Source organism: Cornus florida, unplaced genomic scaffold (genome assembly GCF_030987335.1).
Source record: "Cornus florida cultivar Cherokee Brave unplaced genomic scaffold, ASM3098733v1 CherokeeBrave_3.0.0_Hap2_Chr06, whole genome shotgun sequence".
Lineage (NCBI taxonomy): Eukaryota > Viridiplantae > Streptophyta > Magnoliopsida > Cornales > Cornaceae > Cornus > Cornus florida.
In genome coordinates this window covers 83,237,798-83,261,092 of record NW_026775576.1, presented here as the reverse complement: position 1 = coordinate 83,261,092, position 23,295 = coordinate 83,237,798, and the positions used below count along the sequence as shown (strand labels likewise).

General features: G+C 36.6%; 3 protein-coding genes and 1 non-coding gene across 9 annotated transcripts; 2 read left to right on the top strand and 2 right to left on the bottom strand.

Annotated features, from left to right (window-relative positions):
• Positions 1 to 2,586: 2,586 nt before the first annotated feature.
• Positions 2,587 to 2,659, top strand: TRNAF-GAA (transfer RNA phenylalanine (anticodon GAA)). The gene has a single exon. It is a non-coding gene; the product is annotated as a tRNA-Phe (tRNA).
• Positions 2,660 to 3,436: 777 nt separating this feature from the next.
• Positions 3,437 to 9,218, bottom strand: LOC132312408 (uncharacterized). Its single transcript, XM_059810774.1, has 9 exons — positions 8,935 to 9,218; positions 8,532 to 8,717; positions 7,971 to 8,100; positions 7,780 to 7,860; positions 7,476 to 7,672; positions 5,990 to 6,085; positions 5,547 to 5,640; positions 5,071 to 5,187; positions 3,437 to 3,862 (listed from the first exon to the last, which is right to left on the bottom strand). The coding sequence occupies exons 1-9, from the start codon at positions 9,043 to 9,045 to the stop codon at positions 3,759 to 3,761; spliced, it is 1,116 nt and encodes a 371-aa protein (XP_059666757.1). The 5' UTR covers positions 9,046 to 9,218; the 3' UTR covers positions 3,437 to 3,758.
• A 2,765-nt stretch (positions 9,219 to 11,983) lies between these two features.
• Positions 11,984 to 18,816, bottom strand: LOC132312407 (pentatricopeptide repeat-containing protein At3g61360). 6 transcript variants are annotated; one of them, XM_059810769.1, is made up of 5 exons: positions 18,577 to 18,816; positions 15,915 to 16,054; positions 13,734 to 15,358; positions 13,204 to 13,269; positions 11,984 to 12,424 (listed from the first exon to the last, which is right to left on the bottom strand). In XM_059810769.1, exon 3 carries the CDS (start codon positions 15,280 to 15,282, stop codon positions 13,735 to 13,737), a length of 1,548 nt encoding a protein of 515 aa, XP_059666752.1. In that variant the 5' UTR covers positions 15,283 to 15,358; positions 15,915 to 16,054; positions 18,577 to 18,816; the 3' UTR covers positions 11,984 to 12,424; positions 13,204 to 13,269; position 13,734. The 6 variants fall into 6 exon arrangements, with proteins under 6 accessions (XP_059666752.1, XP_059666755.1, XP_059666751.1 ...); XM_059810772.1 differs by having other exon boundaries at positions 15,915 to 16,032; XM_059810768.1 differs by having other exon boundaries at positions 18,609 to 18,816.
• Positions 18,817 to 19,036: 220 nt separating this feature from the next.
• LOC132312406 (heterogeneous nuclear ribonucleoprotein 1) lies at positions 19,037 to 22,170 on the top strand. The gene is made up of 6 exons (XM_059810766.1): positions 19,037 to 19,196; positions 19,317 to 19,357; positions 20,361 to 20,524; positions 20,684 to 20,783; positions 20,884 to 21,053; positions 21,321 to 22,170. Exons 1-6 carry the CDS (start codon positions 19,141 to 19,143, stop codon positions 21,831 to 21,833), a joined length of 1,044 nt encoding a protein of 347 aa, XP_059666749.1. The 5' UTR covers positions 19,037 to 19,140; the 3' UTR covers positions 21,834 to 22,170.
• Positions 22,171 to 23,295: the final 1,125 nt, after the last annotated feature.

Below are 23,295 nucleotides of genomic sequence, written 5' to 3'. Positions count from 1 at the left end.
GTCCATGTGAATACCTTGCTAAGAACTTTTTTTTCTGTGGTTATAGAGATTAGCCAATGACGAAAACTCACCAGGTTCTTAATCAAAAGAATGCTAAAAGTTTGTAGCCTCCACAAAACATTCAAATCAGAGGTTTGAATATTCCAATTCAACTTGATTGATGATATGATGAATGTGTATGTATACATACATACATACATACACATATATATACTGTTAGTGTTTTCGAAAAATAAAATATGTTTGGTAATGTTTGTTTGTTTGGTATTTTTTTTGGGGAAGTTTTAAGTATAAAGAGAAAATGTGTATGTTACAGGTTGTTTATTAACAAATGTATGTTTTATTTATTTATTATTATTTTTTTTTCACAAACAATTTATTTATTTATTATTATTATTTTTTCACAAACAATAGCGAACTCACGTAGAAGCAAAAAAAAAACATAATCTGAGAGTAGAGCATGTAACAATCACGGGGCCAAATACTCCACTCTAAATCGTCAACCTTGGCCTTCAAAGCATATTTACTCACTAAATGAGCAACACTATTACAAACCCAGGCGGGCCCTGGCCCAAGGCTGTCGCCTAGGGCCTCAGAATATAAGGGGCCTCCAAATTTATAGGCCCATGTATGATGGGCCAAAAAAAAAAAAACTTACAATCAAATACAGCAAATCAAAATTTATAGGCCATGAATGTTGGGCCACCAAAAAAAAAAAAAATTTAACTGCAGCAAAGGGCCTCAGGAGCGATGGGCTGCCAAAAAAATAAAAAAAGTCTAACCAAATACAACAAGGGGCCTTACCAAAAAAAAAAAAAAAATAAAAAATAAATAGGACAAACATATCACTTTATGTACGGAAGTCCTCACATTTTAAGTCTGCCTAAGCCTCTCCAGATTTTTTCAATCTCAGGGCCTGTTCAAACCCGAGGCGACTGCAGCCGCATGACTGCCAGCAACATCATGGTAGTCCCAGCATTTAAGGAGAACAACAGCCGCTCTAAATGGGGAGACCAAAATGAAAACAGAGGCCACCTTAACGGGGAGACCAAAATAATTCCGCAGGACCATACCTCCCCCACACAAACCGCTGGACTTGGAAAAGCTAGCATCAAAGTTGAGTTTAAAACATCCCACCTCCGGAACTGACCAAGACGATGGGGGAGGAGAGACAGGAGAAAGCGGCAAAGATAAAAGTGAATGTTGCCGCGACACCTCCAAAAATTCCTGAAAGGCAAAGAGAGCACGTTGAACTGCGTCAAAAGGATCCCAGCGCCGACGCTTAAAAACCGAGTCGTTCCTGCATTTCCAAATAGACCAACAAAGAAAGGCAGCAAGACCAATGCAAGCCATAGAATTATCAAGCTCCAGCCAACCATCACACATGGACATCCACCGCTTTTTCCAGACAGTAGGCTGATGAGCACTAAAATCAAGTCGAAAAGGGCTGAGCTTCCATACCAGAATTGCAAAAGGACAAGTGCATAGAAGGTGGTCCACCGTCTCAATAGCCGAGTCACAGATGGGACAAAAAGAAGAGACAGACGAACCCCGAATGGCAAGAGCTTTATTGACCGGAATACGATCATGTAAGCATTGCCATATAAAAAGTTGAATCTTCCTATTGGCCCGAATCGACCCGACCAAAGTCCACATACGGCAGGAATCCGCTTCAAAACTGCTTCCCTCAGTTAAAGGAGGGCCAGTGTTCTTGACAAGAATAGAAACCGCAACATGGTAGGCACTTTTGACAGAGAAACGGCCGTCCTTAGAAGCACTCCACACTTTGGAATCCACCTGCCGGTGACACTTAAAGGGATCTGAAGGATAAGCTTACTATCAGACTTCCACGTGTGAGTGGACTGGTTAACTAAATCCGAGACAAAAGAGAGAAGCCCCACAGCAGGGAGTTGTAACAAATGTATGTGTATATGTATATTGATATATATGTGTAGTGATGTGTGTACGTGTGTGTTGCCTGCTTTATAGTGCCTTGCTTTTTTTTTTTTGAATGGTATAGTGCTTTGCGTTTAAAACACTTCGAAGCGTGATTTTATTGTTTCATGATTCTGCACTTTGTTGGAAGTGTTGTCAACTTTTACAAAACTAAAAACATTACCATTCACATTTTCGACCTCTCTTTTTTCGAATTTCATAACTAAAAATACAAAATAAAAGCAGCTGGCAAGTGGGTCGAATTTCTTTTCTTAATTTTGCTTTAGAGGAGTGTTATTGGATGGTAACTAAAATAGAATTCTTTTTGATGTTTGGAATAAATTGAAATTTGAAAGAAAATTAAAATTGGAACGGGAAAAGATATTGGATTGTAATTAAAATAGAATTCTTTTTTATATTTGGAATAAATTGAAATTTGTAAAAAGGAATTTGAAAGAAAACATAATTTATGACAGAGTTGTGAAAGAGGTTTGTAGGATGAGAAACTTGAAAATCGGTTTATAGAAGGATACTTTTGGTATTACATCCCAAATCCCTATTCATCTTATAATTTCCTTGTTTTTGGGAACTCCTCCATCTTACCTTTTCAGAGAGTTAGATACTAGGATAATCGAGAAAGCATTCACATCAGCGGGGATAGCTCAGTTGGGAGAGCGTCAGACTGAAGATCTGAAGGTCACGTGTTCGATCCACGTTCACCGCATTCTTTTTCCCCCCTTCCTCTTTCCATTTTTTCCCTCCCCCTCCCCCTCCCCCTTCCCCTTTTCCAGGCTAAAATTTGTATAAATTTAAATCCTAAAACTTGCAAGGTTTAATCCAATTATATATCCAAATACATTTCAATTTTAATCACTTCATTTACAATTTGAATAGAAAGCAGCAGTATTTTAACATTTTTTTATCATTTGGTACTGTTCAATATCAACAATAGAAAACCAAATGATCATCCACTATTAATACAAGCACCACAAGGCACAAACTCATCATCATCATCTCCCTGTGTACAATCCCCGGCGCTTCCCGGTCTCGCACGATATGACCGAGGGAAGAAAGCCCTCCTGGTGAAATAAAGATTCAAAGGTGTAGTTTCATTCTTGGTTTTCCCACTCTTAGTTGGAAAACATGTTGAGACCATGCATGATGGCTACAATACAAAAGAGCTTTAAGCAAGCATGTTGAAGATAATAAATATCATTCTTCCATAAAAGGACAGTCTCAAGGATGGGAAATTTGACAAGCTCCAATTGACAAATATGATATAGAAATGCTTCCAAATGTTCCTGATAAACATTAATCCAATCCCGAAGAGCAACGTAATAAGATCGAAATCTTATGATGTTATTAAAATGCTATTGCATTCACAATGTAGATTTATGCAGTACACATTGCATATACAAGGTCTTTGGCCTCCCTTTAACCCAACAATGTCATCTCAGTTTGGCTCATGCTTAATTTAACACAAGTCAAACTCTCAAATCCATTCTCAAACACACGATCAAAATTGTTTTTTTTCAAAAACAATCAGTTACAAATTACAAATTACAAATTAGTGAGCTGTTAACGAATCTAGCCGGGGACAGTTCAAACTACAGTCATAAAACAAAGTTTCAGTGACAACAATTACAGCACTATGCCCGGTGAATTCTTATAGTACCATGCTACATTTAAACATATATTTAAAAATGGAAAATAAAAAGAATCAACGTAATAATCTATCTAGAGGGGGTGCGTGCACAAGCGCCTTCCTTTCAACCCCTCTCTCATCATTCAGAATCATGCATTCATTTTTTTAAGAACAAACATCATGAAAGCTCAGTTATCACACGTTCACACTTATCCTCCAAGATCTTCACAGCTTCAGTGAACAGCACTTCAGGGGGTAATGCTCCAGCAGATTCTATAGTAACTAGAGAGGGAAAACAAATGAAACTTACATTGTTAAATTTTATATATATGTAAAGAACCGAAAAACATTTTAAAACAGCAAATAATAACTGTATCAGTAGAAGGAAGCTTAAGAAAAACAATTGAACCAACATATGAGTGACCAAATGCCAACTGTCCAAGGTTCAGCAACACAAACTATAGTAAAATAAATAAATAAATAAATAAATCAACCATGTTTCCTCTTTATTTCGTGACAAAAAATCTCATTAGGTGGAGCCATTCATGTGGGGATGAAGGCAAAAAGATGATGATTGAGATGAAAAAATAAAAATGAGCACAGCTAATAGATTATCCAACAAATTTATGATCTGATAATCTTTTATATCTCTTTGGTGAAGTGTCTATCATTCAATAGGAATCTACCTTGTTAAATTATTGATGTTGAAAAGAATATAGGTAGGCCTCATTTAATACTATATCCAAATTTCAAATTCCCACGCATTCCTGTGCTCCACCATGTTATTGATGGGCCACTTCGAATTAAAAATGAAGCAGATGCAAGCCTATCCTTGCTTAAGTATAAAACGGTAAAGAAGATGTGTCAATAACTTCAAGTTTCACCAACGGGCCAGTGACCTAGCGGTATCAGGCCCTTACTTCCCAAAGGGAGGTCAGGGTTTCAAGCCTCAGTAGAGGCATGTGTGTGTGAGTACCAACTAAGGAAAAAAAAAAATATAACTTCAAGTTTCAAGGTTAAAGAGCCTTCCAACTGTTGTGTGTACATTTTCTTACGTTTAAGCATTAGTGAAGGTATTAGAAGTTAACTATGAAGTCCATCAATTAAGTTTACTTACGATCACCAATTAAAATATTTTCCATATATAACATGGATAATTAAGAAAGGAAAGACCATTAGATATCATATCAATTCCTGGGTATACGGTCAAGATGATAGGTATTTTAGAAAGATTTGGTAGCTTATAGGCTCCTTTTCTTGTTGAAATGAAATTATTTTATAGAATTATGGATCTTTCTTGTAACCCTAAAAAAGATAAATGAATAAATAATATATACATATATATTTTTTCCAATGTTATGCCACAAGTATTGTGGTGGCACATTTAGAAGTATGCCCGATTGCTAACCATTCAATATGCTATCACTATTTCACATCCTGGGAGATGATTAGACTATCTGTAAATGATGCATACACACTACATTACTTACAGATGAAATGATCCTTCACACGTCGCAGTGCCACATAATCCTCCCATCCTTCCCCTCGGATACATTCCCTGCAGAGCGTACAGGCTCGTGGCCGAACCACAGTTGCCCTCTTCTTACCTACTCAACGGCCAAATAATTAATCAGGGCAATGCAATAGCCAATATCATATGCAGCCGAACTACCAGACAGAGATAATCTAATATGAGTTCTCTTTATTAGTGGGACATGATCCATAATCTTAAGGCATATCTGAAGCAGAAATGCTTTCTTTTATACCAGTACAGAATGCTGGTCCCCGTTAAACGAGGATGCACGTAGAGATGGGTTGATTTCAGACCTGAGTGAAATCGCACACAGTGGCTGACCTCAGATTCAAACCTGCACTCTCACGCTTGCCAGCCCGATCTTTTAAAATTGCACAAGTGATAAGTTATGACCCCTATTATTAAATAACATTGTGAATAGGATCGCTTTACCTTTACCAATGTCTTCTATGTCAAATACATTAACAGGACATTTCTTCACAAGCTCTTCTGCTTTTTCATCTTCAACTTCTTGCTTCAATTCAACCTATATAGGTAAACATGTAGAACTTATAATGAAGCTCCTTTCACGAATACCTGGAGTTGCAGCTTTCAGATGTAGTTGCAATAATAATAACAATACTACTTAGGGTGATGATATTTGTACTCCACTTACTTTTTTCGAAAAAGAAAATGACATAATTACCCTTCAAAAATACATTTACACTCCACATTATTAGAAAAAGTACAATTACACTCCACTTTTAGGGGTAATTTTGTCATTTCAGTTATTAAAAATAAATCAAGTGGAGTGAAAGTGGTGAAAAGTGGAAGCAAATATCATCTCCCTGCTGACTATTATAATGATAATAGTAATAATTAAGAGTTTGCATCACCTCTGGGAGCATTCTATACCAAGCTGTGGCCACAGGGGACCACTTCGCGTGTGTTTTACCCATGCCTTTAACAGCATGTGCTTCTAGCTCAATTCCCTGCAAAAGAAGCAAGTTGATAAATTAAATGAGAACTTCAAAGAAAATCGATTGTTTGGGCTATAACGAATGCCAGCAGTATTCGGGGAGAAAAAAAGGTCTTTCTTCAGCAGTAAAGTTAATTTCAGATTGACAGGGCCATAAATAAGCTATTTAAGGGGCCATGTGAATATGAGATATTAGCGAAGAAGAACCAATGAATTTGTGGTGCATATTCAGGGAAATTTTTTTTGTGGTGCATCCAGTAGCTGAATGTTTGCCATGGTTTGACAGTCTAATGCATGAAGAGTTGTAGAGATATCTAAATTTTAAAAAATAAAAAAATGTATTAAAGTCCAAAAGTAGATGATTTATGTAAGTTGGTGAAGCTGCATTTACTATAAATTGGTCAAATAATAGCTACAAGCATCTTTTAAAGCCTATAACAATGGATGTACAATTCTGGAAAAAGGTCTTCTTGGATCTCCAAGAGGGCCAATGCTAATTGGAAGAAAGGGATATTAACTTATTAAGCAATAACACACAACGTTTATTCCTTTGAGTCTTCAACTTATACAACAATAGTTGGAGAGCACCTCCTTTTACAAGATTAGAAAATTCTTCTAGCTACCTTCCGCCGGGCTTAATAGATACAATTCTTAACCACAAGATATTTCAAGACGTGATAGTTGTCTAGGAATTAATTTTTTTCCTACGATTCTTACAGAAGGAACATCTAAAGTGTCCCTGTGCAATACGATGATAAGCAATTGAAGCCTCAAATTTTTAGTAATTAAACTAAGTCTCCAGAATCTAGTCCCATCCCCAATATCCACTTATTCAAAATTTACATTAAATACATCAAGAATAAAATTGTTTTATTTCAACTTGGGTTTAAACTCTAGTCACTCAACAACCGAAGTCATTCCTTGAACTTAAGGTCTGAACCAACAGCCCATAACCTGCAAAACATTTATAGATTTCTATAGGTTCCCAATATATTGTTTTGTTGAATTATACATTTTTTTAATATTAAAGAGTACAGTTGTAGCATGCATTCCTAGATTTATGACCTTGGATATAAAAATTAAAATTGGCCAGCCACATATCCAAGACAACCTAGATACAATAAGCTGTGTTCTTCCAGTAATACTCAACCAATTGGCAGTCCAATATTAATTACATAGGATTTAAATAAACCAGAAATGAGCTGCATGGATGCCATCAAGACATTATTACATTTATAAATTAGATTTAATATATTTTTTTAATTCTTCACAACAAAATGCATCTTAGTAGCCAAGTGTCAGAATTTTGTAGGTCAAAATAAAGTTGGCATAAGGTTTCTGTTTGCACTGACTAAAACTAGAATGTAATAACCGACAAAAAAGTGAAATAATATAAACAATACCTGGCCAGGTCCAAGTTTAGCTACAATAATATCTGGATGTTTGGGGCCAATGGAATTGTTGGAAAATTCTGGCAAAGAGTCTTGGCTGCAAGAAAATGAAGTGTAGGTTTTTGGTTTTGAGGTTGAATTTGAAGTATCTTGTGTGGCCAGTTCGAACTCACTCCCTTGTGGTAACCACTTCAGCTCCTCTGATTTAACTGCATTATCCATGGCAACATCATCACAACAATTTACAGGAAGTAAGAATGGTTGGCAATAGAAAAATGAAGCTTTGGGCACAACCCATTGAGAAAATTAATTATACCTGTAAGACGTGGACTACCTCGTATGCAATCAACTTTGAGTTTGAAAACGATGGTGTTCTTTTCATTAGGTACATCATTCTCTAAAAAACAACGGAGAAGAACTTTTCTCTTAGCACAATTGGAAACAACACCACCACCCCAAAAAAAAAAAAAAAAAAATTGTGAAAGACCACAAAATGCGAGACAAAACCTGACATATAATCAAAAAGCCTTGGGTCAGCCTTGATCGGAATAAGACCCAACCTGTGGGCAAGCACCTCATCTTGGACCACTGATGTATTGTTTGCAATAAGAACTTTTTCAATAGCCATTGTGGGAAGCTGCATGCATAACCAGTGAAGAAGGATGAATTGCATACCTTTAGCACCATATCAAAGCTAATGAAGCCACAATGCACAGCATGTGCGCACAGAGAGATGTGTTATGTCTGTGAGAATCTGTGCACGCTTATTTATCAACAATATAAAAGGCAGTAAGAACAGAAAGTGAACAAACAAATCCCTTGCCTTCTATACAGAAAAGGATACCAAATTGTGTGTGTTGTGGGGGGTTTGTTAACCCAAATAAAAAATCGTAAGAACCTTATTGAAAAAAACACGCACTTGGCAGTGAAAAATAAACCCATCAAGAAATTTTTTTGGAACATTTCGTGATGACATTGTACCCCAATCAACAACATACATATAATAGACACTCTATAAGTATTCAATGGAACATAAATAGAATGGAATTTAGTTTAACAATAACCCACCTCAGCTATGAGGATTCTCCGAATAGCATTAGCAAGTGAAGCATCAATCCCAATCAAATCGAACTCCATGTCATCCTCTGTAAGTCGATTCACTACTACTTTAAAGTTATTGCGGAAGTGGTCGAACCGCAAGCTGTTATCAACTCCCATGGATGCATAAGCACCAGAATAGTGTATATTTTCTGTCTTTACTCACAGAAACCCCCCAAAATGTCAGAATTCTGATATGCATAATCTCGTACATATATATATATATATACACAACCGAAGAAGTGTAAGACCCCAATCAAACAATTCAACGATGAAGATCAGAGCTTTAAACAAAAAAACCCAGAAATTAATATATGCGAGGCTAGTACTATAATATATAAGATAAGATAGATGAGATTAAGAAGAAGAATACTTGAGTGGGAGCATCGGAATTGCAGAAAACGCGAGTCCTCTGGAGCTGAAGGTGTGGTGGAAGTTGGCCCTTTGGCACGTCTGGTAAATCACAAATTGGAACCTTAGCCATCGTTGCTATCTCTCCTGCAGATTCCTGTATTGTACTAGGGTTTCGAGTTTAGAGAGAGAGTGTGGCTCACACACAGTAGACAGAGAAGGGTTTAGGGTTTTAACGTAGGCACAGAAATTGCCACACACAGTGCCAGTTCAGGTAACTTGGGCGGGTTGAGAAGCCCGGGCCAATTCAACCTCTGATCTGACATGCTCAACCCAAAACCCCAAATTTTATTTATTTATTTTGAATTCGGGTTTTAATCAGATTAATAGTTTTAGAGTGACTTATGCTTGGATTAAAAATTCAGGATAGATTCAGGTGGTTACCTAATATTTTAATTCTTCCATCCCAATTTAATGGTTTTTTTTTTTTTTTTTCAATTTAATTGTTTAATTAGAAATTAAAGTAAGATAAATTTCATAATTTCATTAATATTCTTAAAGATTAATGATATACGATTTTGTTGATAAATGTAGTATTTGTTTTGTAGTAACATTTATTAAAATTTAAAAAAGCTACTTAAGAGGAATGTGATATTCTATGTGAAAAAGAGTTTCACACCACACTTAAATTTTGGGATAAATTACACTAAGATTCCCGAGGTTAAATCATTTTATAACTAGATTAATATTTTGATTTTAAATTTTACATATATTTGAATTAGCGATTTTACATTCACTTAGACTCCTATTGTCAATTTTTGGCTGGCTATAATACTTTTGAACTGTTAAATGATTATGTTGCCATTTGATCTTCCGTTTACTATTTTTGTGACCAAACTACCCCACGTAGAATTTCTACTTCCTCTTCCTCCTCACGTTATAACATCATCGTCCCCAATCTATATAGATGTTGGAAACAGCCAAACTTATTTTATATATATTTATATATATACACAAAATTACACACGTGTATACACACATACAAAATAACCAAATCGAGGCAAACTCTGAATACTAGATATGACCTCAAAATAAAATAACGGGGGTCAAGGTCGGCCAGTGAGACGATGGGGGATAAGCTTCATCGTCGAGAGAGAAACAGCCCGGATCACCAGCTAAGGCCCCTAAATGACCGCTCAGTAATAATTCATTAGATACTTTTTATGAATGTCAATTAAGTATCGTAAGTAAATTGCTCCCGGTTGTTCAATCTGGGTTGCGGAACGAAAGAAATAAACGAGACAGATTAGCCTCAAGCATTAAAGAAGAAGCACCAAATCAGCCAAAGTCTTACCAAATGGTCCTATTTGTGCATAGGGGGTGGGATGCCCCTTCCCAAAACAAGGATATTGGTACGCTTGAAAGAGCTGCAGATGCTTTTATGATGAAACAATTCAATTAGCCGAGAAGAACTCGCCTGTCTCTTCTAAATCCGGCCTCCTCTTTCTCTGATCTGCTTTCTACTTTGTTAGCCCTTTTTTCCTCTCTATCTGACTCCCTTATATTTTTCTAACGTGAAAAAAAACTCCTAATCCTAAAATCTTATGTGTCTATTTTAACATATCAAAACTAAATCCTTTTCCCATTATGATTAACATATAAAATAAATAACCCACTCAATTCATCCACCACCGCGCTCCAAACCCTATCCTAGTTACAGAGACTCTAACACTCCTCATTCCGACGACTGTTGTTCAATTTGTTTCGACGCCTGCCTTCATCGTTCCTGCCCGAGCTGAGTGTGGCCACTGGTACTGCGGTGAGATTTCCATACCAATTAAAACTCCTGATCCTCTGTTTCATCTATCGGAACGGTGGTTGCGGTGGCGACACTAACTCAGCGGCGGAAGAAGAAAGGTGGTTCACAGCTGAGACGACGGCAAGGTTTAGGAAGCAGTGTGACGGCGGCTTGTGGAGGTTCACGACGGTGGCGGCACTATGAGAAACCACAACTACGTTGGCACTATGAGATAGAGAGAGCACCGGCACTTCAGGATTTGACCAGAGCGAGACCATAATTTACAGCTCCATCGGCGACACGTGAAGAAACGCGCCCTTAGTGTTGGTGCAAGTAGATCTGACACACCACCGTGGTCTAAGAGAAAAAGTCGTTAGTGATGGTGGACGTCTGTCTGCTGCGACTTCGATGGTGATTCTTGCTGAAATGGTGATGCGTTAAGGTGACGCGCAATGGCCGACGGAACACCACCATCACGACGGAGCTCCAAGCCGGTACCGCCACAGTCCTCACCATGGCCTAGATCCTCGCCGTCAACGCCAGCATCCGGCGCCACCTGCTCAGTCTTCGACTACAACCCCCTCTCCACCTCGCCCCACTACCGCCACCTCCAGTCAACAACCATACAACCCCGTATCCCACCGGCAATCCATATTGATCCAAATATCTGTGTACATGGTGTTATACATTAGATTAGGAACTTATTTATGAATTTTTTCACTTGCCATAGGGATGGTGGTGGCGGTTTTGAGGTGGCACTGTAATAGCCGCAATCCTTGACGATTTTATTACTGTGTAGTGGATTTGGCAGAAGACTTTTGATTGAGAGAGTCTGATTAGGTGGGTTTTGTTGTAGGGGGGTATTTTTGAAAATTAATGTTATAGATATTTTATATTAAATTTGATTTAAACAAGTGGGGGTAAATAAGAACACAAAAAGTAATTTGGAATGTAAGTGAAAATTAAAATCAAAATCTCCATCTAACTGAAAAATGACCTAACCTCAGGGGGTATTGGTGTAATTTACTTTAAATTTTTTTAAAAATTGAAGAGTAAGGATTTGTTTAGAATGTAACTCTGATAACTGTTTCAAGAATAGTTTTAAGAGAACGGAAAACGTTTCCACTTTTTTGAATTTAAAAATGTGTTCAACTGAAAAAATTACAAAACAATTTTCAGAAAATCAAAATTCAGAAATCTGTTTTGTGGTATTTATTGAAAATAGTTTTCGAAACAAGAAACAAAAAATAAGGTACACAATCAAACCCACACATTTTGTGTTCCAAACTTGAACCCATCTTGTATCCTAGGTTTCTTCTATTCATAAACCACCTCATCATGGGTGCAAATTTCTTATTTCCTTGATTGTACAGGGATAAACTCCACACCTTCCTAGCTGAGGTGGTAGCATAAATTTCTTATAAACAAATAAAAGCTATTTAAATAAAATACAAAGAAGCAAATCTAAGCTCGATGAAAGACTCCATCTTCCTTTCAAGTAATTCTCTAGGGAAAGTCCGTTGCTTTGATCCATGCCACTGAAAGATGTGGAATTGCCCTCCACATCAAGGAACACGACACCCACACCGGACTTGGCGCTTAATCTGGATAAAACTTCATCATCATTACTTTTTCGGTTTTCAAAATTATTCCTCCCAAACTCAGAATTCGCCCATTCATCCATGCATTGCTCCCTTCTTAATATCTTCAGTACCTGATGTAAAGGAAAGAGTAGATCAAGGAATTATAAATTTGATTTTAAGGAGTGTTTAAGAATAAATCAAGACCTTAAGCAATCATTATGAATAAGTCAAACTTTCAATTTTAGTTTTTCAATCTCATCTCATTGCTATGCCTTTCTATAAGAAGAAAAAAAGTATATTATAAAGTGCTAATCACTGAATGATCCGACTTTTTAATCTATATAATCCAAGTAAGTGGAATTAAGGATGCTTAGAAAATAATTCATTTTGTTCCATGTCTACATAGCCTACAAGGCTCAGCTAGGTTGGAATTACTAAGCACATGAAAACAAAGGTCAATTTGAAAAAAATATTATTCTAGACATACATACAATAGCATATACACATGTTCAACACATTTTTCTTTTACCCACCTAGAAAAATAACAAAACAGAGCAAGAAAATTCAACAATTCATTTGATTAGTTCTCCAACACTAACCAAATACTTCTAGTTCAAGTATGACAAGTTTAAGAGATTAAACCGTGTAAAAGGATAAGGACCCTTAAAAGATAAACCATATAAAACCCATGGTCAGACCCACCCAATCAACCAAATCAAACCCAACCAAATCAAACAATCAAATCTCAACCTAAATCGGAAAGTATGAGACAGCCAAAGAAAATCCCTAATGTTGGGATGTATCAATTTTGTCATATCAAAGAAAAACCCTAATTAGTTTCTCTTTTACCTTATACATGTTGGGATGCATACAACAGTTTCACATTTTGTGAATAGAGAGAAAAATTCACCTGAACACAGAGACACGATTGGGATCCAACGGTAGAGAATAAAAGCAGATCTTGGCTTGAAGAAACCTACAGAGTGAGAGCACGTCGGAGTGAGAAACCCACAGTTTCCATTTATAAAACAGATCCAAGCAGACTTATTTTGAAGTTTTCACTTTTTTGTAACTCTGAAAACAGAAAACTGTTTTCACAGTTACATTCCAAGCAAGGCCTTAGGTATTCTTTGGAACAAACCATGCATCAATTTATTCTATTTAAAAAAAAAAACAAATGAAGTAATTTTATATTATATCACTTCCGTAATTAAAATTTGTTTACTTTACTTGTTTGAATTATCAAGTTGTGGACTTTCATTTTCTTTATCAAATTCAGGTATTAAAATTTTGATGCATTTTATCAAAGCGATGCAATACCAGTGAGGAAGGAGCAAAATAAAACTAGCTCCTGCCAACAAATTTCAGGTTATGTTCCTACAGACATTACAACAAATTTTAAAACTACTTCTAATTAAAACTTTAGCTAAATAACATTACTTTATATTAGAGGTGATGGTATGCCAGTATCATGCCCTCCTGAGGGGGGCAAAACATTTTGTAATCTCCGTGCCATTTGCTGAAGCTTACTCAACTCGTCTACATCCCCTGCCTGCAGCAAGGACCTCTCCAACATCCGGAAAACTGCGTCGCTCATTTGCCTGCCTCTCTCCAACATTTGTTTTGAGCACTTGAAAGCTTCATGCACTCTCCCACGGGAGCACAATGCCGTGACCAGAAGAGCCAATGCATGACCGTGAGGGCAGTACCCTCTCTCCACTAGGTACTCCCACAAATCCAACCCAAAATCGAGCCTGCTGTTTTCACAAAAGTATTTCATTAACATCACCCCTGTTCGTGTTTTGGGCACAAAATTTCTCTCTTTCATCTTGTGATAGAGCTTAGAAACACCATCAATGCCTTCCAATCTTATCAATCCTAAGAACATAGTATGGTAGGTAACATTGTCGTGTCCAATACCTTTCTGTTCCATCTCGTCCATCAAGCCAGCTGCAGACTTCATGTCTCTGGATCTAATGAGAGAGCTCATGAGGGAATTATAAGCCCCAATATCAGGTTGTAAGTTCCTCATCGGTAATTCATTGAACAACTGCCTTGCTTTGGCTGTGTTTCGGGCAACCCCTGCACCATGTATCAAAGTAGTAATAATTTCTACAGAGGGCAAGCAATTCTTATGTTCCATCTCTTCAAGAAGTCTCAAACCATCACTGAAACAACCTTTCTTACAGTAAGCATCGATTCTGATACTATAAGTTACACTATTTGGCATAAAGCCTCTTCGAACCATCTCATGGTAGAAAAGTTCTACTGTAGTAACATCTCCTGATTCCTTGAACCCCAAGAGCAATATATTCATGGTCTTGGTGTTTGGAGAAAATCGATAATGCATCTTGTTGAACACAGACCTTGCCTCTTTCATCTGCCTCTGTGTGCAGAATGCCCTTAGTAGTACATTGAACTCATCGGTACCAAACTTTCTCCCAACAAATATATCCTTCTCCATCCTCTCAAAGGCTTCAAGGGTTTCTTCATAGGATTGAAATTTCGCAATTCTAGATAAAATGATGCTCATTGACTTGAGGGTTAGCAAGGAAGGGTGCGTTCGTTGGATCTCTTCAATCAATTCCCACGCTTTATCAAAATAGCGCATTCGCGTAAGGATGTGGAGCGTCTTCTCAAAAGCATCTGAACTTGGATAGGACCGGGAGTGGCGGAGAGAGAATTTGAAGAACTCGAATGCTTTTAGGCCATTGGAATGTGCTGCAAAGAGGCGACCAAGTACATTTTCCACAAAGGGGGTGGAAAGGGCAGATGGTGGTATATGGAGAGAAAGAGTAGGTTGAAGTGGTTGATCAGGGAATTGATGGTCATTAATAATTCTGGTAATTCTCTCAACAGGAGTTTCTTTTTCTAAAGTACTATGAGGCAGGGAGCAGGTTGATTCAAAAGCAAGGGTTATAAACAATGTGAGCTTTTGAGGAACTTGCAGAAGTTGACTGAATCTATCCAATTTGACTATATGAAACATTATTGTTTTCTTTAAAACAAGATGCAGAACGTCAGAACTTCCATCTATGGTTGTAGTAATTTAGTCACCTCAACACCTTGGAAAAACAAAAATACATGTTGGTTAAAGTTGCTTGATTTTAGATAAATCAACACATATGCATAATAGACATGGCAAGAGCCACAAGTGTTCACAACCATTTGCTCAGCTCATCACATATACATGATACATTTATGGGGAAACAAGATCAATCAACCAATACAAGATACCAATGGGCTTTAGCCCAGATGTCTCTCCTTCCCAAAGGGGAGGTTGAGTGTTCGCGCCCCGCTATTTGGAATAGTAATTGAGTGTAATATCTTCAGCCATTCAGCAACTTATCACCAGCTCATTTCACAAATAAATCTAGGGAACTCCAAGAAAATTGTTTAGGGGGAAAAAAAAAAAAAAAACACTCCAAGAAAATTGTCCAAATACCACTATCTATCAGGAAAACGAATCAATGGCCAACAAGGAACCAAACCGCAGCTGAAGAAGACATATTACTTGGATGTATATTAATGCTAATCCTGATTTATTTTCCTAAAGGAAATAATGATAGTTGTGCACAAAAAATAAGAATTTATATCAGCATGGGGAACTAAAGTATGCACCTTACTCAATTAGACGCCAAGATAGAGGGATTCCCAGTTGGATCCAGAAAACTCCATTTTATGTCTCACCCAACTTCTTATACAATCTCTTGCATGGCTCATATTTCCATCAATGTGACTGACACATAAAATTTGCATTTCTGCATCAGATGAAGATTTAGTTTAAGAACCAAACCTCAACGCTTCACAGAAATAATGGACAACAAGACTTTGAACCACAAAAGGGAGTCCACAAAATATATGCAGTGAAGGCAAGGTAGGCTATAAAATTAAAACAAATACCATACTTGGTTAACAAAATGAATTAAAAAGAATATTAAGTTGGTTAAATATCTGATCAGATAAATCTTGAAACCCATGCTAACTGTTAAGTTGGGAGGAAAATCTAACTTAAAACAAAAGCAAGCAAGCAAATCTTATAAAAAGACCTTGAAAGCCTACATCACCATATACAGATCACAGGCTATAAAAGAGTCGACCACCAAACTGCAATAAAAGCCATAAATCTTTTAAAAACTGTTGAAGAAATCCAATTCAGTTCATTACAAAATGTCATACAGAACCGTTAAATGCAACCAATAATTAGAAAGTCAATAAATCAGTGATCCTAAGAAAGGAGACTTTTGATTCTTAGATAAATCATCATTTGGAACCCCAGATGTCATTAGGCGATTATACAACTAATTAACTCAGTTACTGTTTGGCGTTGTTATAAAAAAAGTGCTGGCATTAGGAAAAGCAGATTGTTCTGGGATGCGCTAATCAAAACAGTTTTCTTGTTGCAGTTACATTCTACTGTTTGGAAACAGTATGTGCCATACTTATACACTTTAACAATGACTTTTCAGTAATGCTGGTCTTATGATGTGCTTTTGTGCCTATCTGATAAAAAATATATTTTTGTCAATACCTCTCTCCATGAATTTTACTCTAATACAATTCAAAAAAAAAAAAAAACCCAAATTTGAGCTTTGACCAATGGAGGTCAGGGCCAAAATCTGTACAACAAGAAAGCACAAATCTGGGGCCACAATCACTGCAGGTAAGAAGCTGCCACATTAAAAGAACAGTATAGTAGGATTGGTTCAAATTTTTTTTTTTTCCCCCTCCATTTTTTTTTTTTATAAATATGTGGCTTGGTTCTTTTATTCTCTCAAAATCCCAATAGAAATAAGAACCCCAAGCAGGGCCGGCCCTGAGATTTCCAAAATTTTGAGAGGCCCTAGGCGAACTTTCAAATGCGAGGCCCTTTAAGTTTCACAGGATATTTTCAAATTATACAACTAATATAATTATGTGTATGTGCCATGTGCATAAGACAACTAACTAATAACTATAAACATCACTATAAATTTATCACCACCAACAAATAATTGTGCGCCTGTGCAGTGTGCATAAGGCAACTAACTAATAACTATAAATCTATTACCACCAATAAATAATTGTGCGTGCCTGTGCAGTGTGCATAAGATAACTAATTAATAACTATAAATCTATCGCCATCAATAAATAATTGTGCGTTTGAGCAGTGTGCATAATCAGAAAAAGAATGGATGTTTTAGTCTGTACGGAAGATTGAATTCCACTTTGATTATCCATGCAAATATACCCTTAGTTGTCAAAACTATAGCAAACGATTATTTTCAAGGCATCCAAATAAATAATGTACTGGTTTATTTTCTTGGAATTCATTATTCCTTTATCAATTCTATGGAATTACAGAATACCCTAAACAGAGAAATCCCTTATCAAATTCTATGTGTACACACACACACACACACACACATATATTGTACTCATTGCAGTAGCACACACACACACACACACACACACACACACACACACACACACAAAGGTCATCCGATGCCCCCACGTTCCATCTCTGTCACTTACTCCCTCTAAACTTCATTAACACCTCCCTGCAGCTCATCAGACCTTCGTATATAGATGTTACTAGTTGTCAATTAAATCCATAATTCCATACAACTCAACAGACTTAAACAAGACAAACTCTACCCAATCAACTTCATGACCTCTTATACAGATGTCGAACTTTGTCAAAACCAAAGCAAACAATCTCACTTTCTATTTAATATTAAACACCCAATTCACACTAGTACTCTTAACTCTTTCTTTCACTTTCACATGCATCCTAGAAGACAAATACCCAGCTCAAAAAAACACCCGAATTATTAACACAATCTTCAATTCATAGTTCTTTCTTGGAATATTAGGTATGACTTAAATTCTCTTCATATATATATAACAGCCCTTTCTCAGTTTTCTCTGCAAAATCATTTAAGTCCAAGGCAAGGTTCAATCAACATTCCTTGAAAAGAAAGAATTAATATAAATGAAGCCAGAATGATTGCCTTGTAACCTGCATGATTTCAAGCAATACACTATGTGGAATAACAAGCGGCCAGCTATAAATTCCACTTTGATTATCCAATTTATCCTGCCTTTTTTGTTCTAAGCCTCTAAGGTAAGGGGTAAATCTTCTATTTCAAGCATCCCATAAATTTTCAAAATTCAATAATCAACCAGACCAATGAAATTAGATTCAAATTGATCAAAAAGGAGATAAAAGATTCCATAAACACGCGGAATCAAGAAAAAAAAAACCAATTTCAGATTGGAAAAAGCAAAAAACGACCAGTACCGTAAATTGGAATTATTGGATGAGTTGCTTACTCGTAATCTTTTCGGCGCCGCTCCTTATGAAACTGAAGCTAATCTCCCAAACACAAACCCAAATCTTATCCTTCGACTTCGAGCATTCGAGGAGCGACCGGAGCCCTAGAACACAATTCGTTTTTTCATTTTTTTCTTGATTCGAAAAACAGAAAAATGGGTAAAGAAATTCAGTGGCTAGAAGACAGCCAAACTGAACAAGTGTCGAAGCTAGAGTTTTGAAAGAGAACAAATGATGGTAGAGTGCTGTAGTGTGAAATTACGAAGTTGCTCATGTGAGATTGGGCTTAATTGGGCCTCATTTTCAGCCCATGTCCGCTAACTATGCAGAGAGCTCGGGCCTGTCGCCTATAAGCCCAAATTTTCATCCTTAACTGTTAGGTGGTAGTTATGTAATTTCACACTCTAGCATCCCATTTATTATTATTATTTTTTTTTATCAACCCACCAGATCGATAATATCTCTCTCTCGTCTTCTCATCTCAAACCCTAGCTTTTTCTGAACCTCTTCTTCTGATATCAACACTTGAGAATGGGTTCGAAATCGAAGAACGATAATCCACACACAGGCGATGGAGCCAGTCCTGGGTTCGATTCTTTACCTTCCTATCACGTTTCAAATTCCTTAAATAAATTAAGATTAGCAAATTTATGATATTTTTTTGTTCTTTTTTCTTTTTTAATTTTATTTTCATTATCGAATTGCAGGAAGATCTTCATCGGAGGCTTAGCAAGAGACACGACATATGGTCCGTTACCAACCCAACTTCTCAGCTATAACTATATATATATGGTTCAATTGCTTTTTTCTATCTTCTTTTAAGTGTGTGGGCTTTCAGATAATTTTGTAGTTAAATTTTTTTTTTTTTTGGGGGTAAGGTCAGATAAATTTGTAGTTCTATTGTTTTTTCTCCAATATCTGTAATTGGGAGAGTGATATATTGGTTAAAGGCTTCGTTTTGGTTTAGGGTTTTTATTGGTTTGTAGTTTTATTGTTCATGTTGTGCGTTTATGAGTTCTTAACTTGCATATGGTTCCCAAAATTGATGACAAGTGATGTTATATTACATAAAAAAACATTTTAGTTGATGTTGTGATTTGAGTGTTGATTTCTGCCCTGTTGCTTGGATGAAAAGAGGGCAAATTCTATTCTTTTTTCGATGTCTGGCAGCATATTTTGGAACAATTTATCTAGGGTGGGTACTATTTATTTGCTTAGTTGGAGTTGTTTTTATATTTAAATACAGCAATGTGACAGTGATATCTTGGTTACAGGCTTTGTTTTGGTTTAGGGATTCATTGATTTATTGTTTTATTTTTCATGTTGTGTGTATATGAGTTATTAACTAGCTTACAGTTTACCGATTTGATGTTAAGTGATGCCATGTTACATAAAAACGTTTTACTTGATGTGGTGATCTTAGAGTTGGTTACTATTTCTTTGTTCAGTTGGGTTTTTTTTTTTTTTTAAATTTGAATACTGATATGTGATATGTGACAGTGATATCTTGGTTACAGGATTTGTTTTGGTTGAGGGATTCACTGGTTTATACTTTTATTGTGTGTGTTGTGTGTTTATGAGTTCTTAACTTGCTTGTTGTTTGCCAATTTGATAATAAGTGATTCCATATTACATAGCAACATTTTACTTATAAAAAAAAATATTACATAGCAACATTGTACATGATGTGGTGATTTGAGTGGTGGGTACTATTTATTTGCTGAGTTGGGGTTGTTTTTATTTAAATACAGCTACATTTAACAAGCATTTTGGAAGATATGGGGAAATTACGGACTCAGTGATAATGAAAGATAGGTACACGGGTCAGCCAAGGGGTTTTGGATTTATAACCTATGCTGATCCTTCGGTTGTTGACAATGTTATTGAAGAAGACCACATCATCAATGGGAAACAGGTAAGTCTCTTTGTCAACATCTTGGTTTGCACTTAATGTAAATTGCAAGTTGCAGTTATTGATTCAATATCTGATTTTTATCTGTTTAGGATGTTGCATGCCATTAACTCTTATATACTCTTTATTCATCTTGTTTCTTTCTGTGTGAAAATGGGACAGGTTGAGATCAAAAGAACCATTCCAAGAGGATCTGGGCAATCAAAGGATTTCAAAACGAAGAAAATATTTGTGGGTGGTGTGCCATCAACAGTCAATGAAGGTTTACCGGTTATGTTGTTAAAATATGCAATCATCTTGACTTGTTGCTCTGAGTTCTTTTTAACTTGTTTTCCTTTTCTGGGTATTGTTGAGTTGAGCAGATGAGTTGAAGAATTTCTTCTCCGAGTATGGGAAGGTTGTTGAACACCAGATTGTACGTGATCATGAGACCAACCGTTCTCGAGGTTTTGGATTTATAATATTTGACAGTGAGGAAGTTGTTGATGAATTATTATCCAAAGGAAATATGATTGATATGGCGGGTACCCAGGTTAGCTTATTTTCACGGCTCCCAAGAAACCATTATGTAAATAGATGCATGTTTATCAAGGAGCATGCAACACTGCTTGCTCTATTTTTTTTAACAGTATTGATGAAGAGTGTTGCTATGTGCAATCTCGCTTATAGTAACTACTTTAACAAGGTTTATCTCTAATGTTAGGTTGGGCTCGTTACAGGTATAGATCTTATCAGGAAAGGATTATTATGTTAGATTGCTACCTGCGTAATTTAGGTTAACTAAGTTGCTTTGTTGTAGGTGGAGATCAAGAAAGCAGAACCAAAGAAAGCCTCAAACCCACCATCTGCTCCTTCATATGGTAGCAACTCTAGGGCTCGTTCTTTCAATGATGACTTTGGTGTATTTGGCGGCTCCTATGGGGGTTTTGATAGTGGTTTTGGCCCTGGTCCCTATAGAACACCTGGTCGTTTTGGCAGTAGGCTTGGTGGATTTGGTGGGTATGGCAGTGGCGGGGATGAATTTGGTGGTGGTTATGGAGGTTTTGGCAACAGTAGCTTAGGAGGCTACCGAGGTGAATCTTCCCTTGGTTATCCTGGTCGCTTTGGGCCCTACAGTGGCGGTTTTAGTGGAGGCTACAGTGGAAGTGGATTAGGTGGATATGGCCGAGGTGAAGGCTATGGGAGTTATGGAGGTTCAAGCTATGTTGGTGGTTATGACTCTGGTCCTGGTCCTAGTTATGGTGGAGCAGGTGGGCTGTTTGGAAGGGGAGGATATAGTGGCCGTAGTCGGTACAATCCTTATGCAAGATAGAAAGAGGATTCATGCAGTTACATTTAAGCTTTGCCATAGAAGTTTTCCACAATTTCCTCTAGTTTTTGGCATCTCATGTACTGCATCAATAGATACTTCCTCACAAGTACTAGAGGTGTCTCCTGTTATTGCAAGTGGAAGCTTTTAATGCTTGAATAGTTGCGTTAGACTTGTCTTTTTATTATATGCCTTGGACAAACTTTCTAGATTGCTTCTATTAAGTACTTGTCTGGTTGTGGTTTTATAGATTAATTTCTCTCTAGCTTGTTGTGTAGACTGTAGCACATCCTATTCTGGAGCTTATTACATTCTTCTTAAGTTTTATTTAGTTTAGACATTTCTTCAGTGTTAATTTTATTTAGTTTTGTGTTTACTTTAGCTTTTGATTTGGGTTATCGTCACTGCTTCTGTTCAGTCTCGGTCTAAGATAGGGATTTTCAAGCAGATAACACTATGTTTGAGCCAGCCATTACAGATTTGCTTTAACATTTAGGTCTGATAGTCTATTATTGAGTTGTCTATGTCAAAAGCATGAAACCAGACTTCAGGCTGTTGGAGCTGCTATATGATCTGTGAGTCCTTTCTTAGGATGTTGGATAAGTGATTATGATATAAGAGCTAAAGATAGTTTGACCTCCCTTGAAAATGAGGCTTCGGCTCCTCCTTTTGTGTTAAGACAAATATGTTTTCTGCCATTATATGGCATAAACTGGTGCTTAAGATAAATCGTACAGCACTGGTATTGTGTTTAACATTAATGGTCATTTCTGCCATTATACAGCACAAATTGGCGCTTAAGATAAATCGTGCAGCACTGGTAGTGCATTTAACATCGATGGCCAGTGTAAATGAACCATCTGTTTGTTCTTTTGCATATGCATTCGAATTCCTTTTTTATTTGAGAAAATTTCCGAGTTGTCCAGTTTTAGTTGCAGTATATTTTATTGATGATGATGGAAGGATAATAGATTTTTCTTCTTGTTAACTCTCTGTGTTCTTGACCTGTGATGTAAAAATATAATTATACTCTGCTTTGCTGAACACGAACTGACCTCTGGCATTCATTATATCCCATTGACAATATGTTTCAATGGGATAAAAATTGTATCTTTAGCTTTGAGAAGGCATACTGAGATTCAATTGCTATGCGGGTCTCAATTTTTTGGCAGCATTTTTTTTTCTATGGCATCCACTTCGCCTTGTGGAAATGCTAAAATTTATCAGAACTTTGTAATCCATTTTATAATATTTTCTAAATTATGTTATTGTATTCACGTGTATTGTACATGCGATTATTTTCTTTCATGTTTCCTTCATTTTCTTTTTCGTGTCATATAATCAGTCAAAACTCAAGCTTGATTTACTTTTACTTCTCAAATTATTAGTTAAAACTAAGCTGTGGTTTTGGGGAGTTCGTTTTTTTTTTCTACAATCACAACGAAGAAATACCTATCAGGCACCT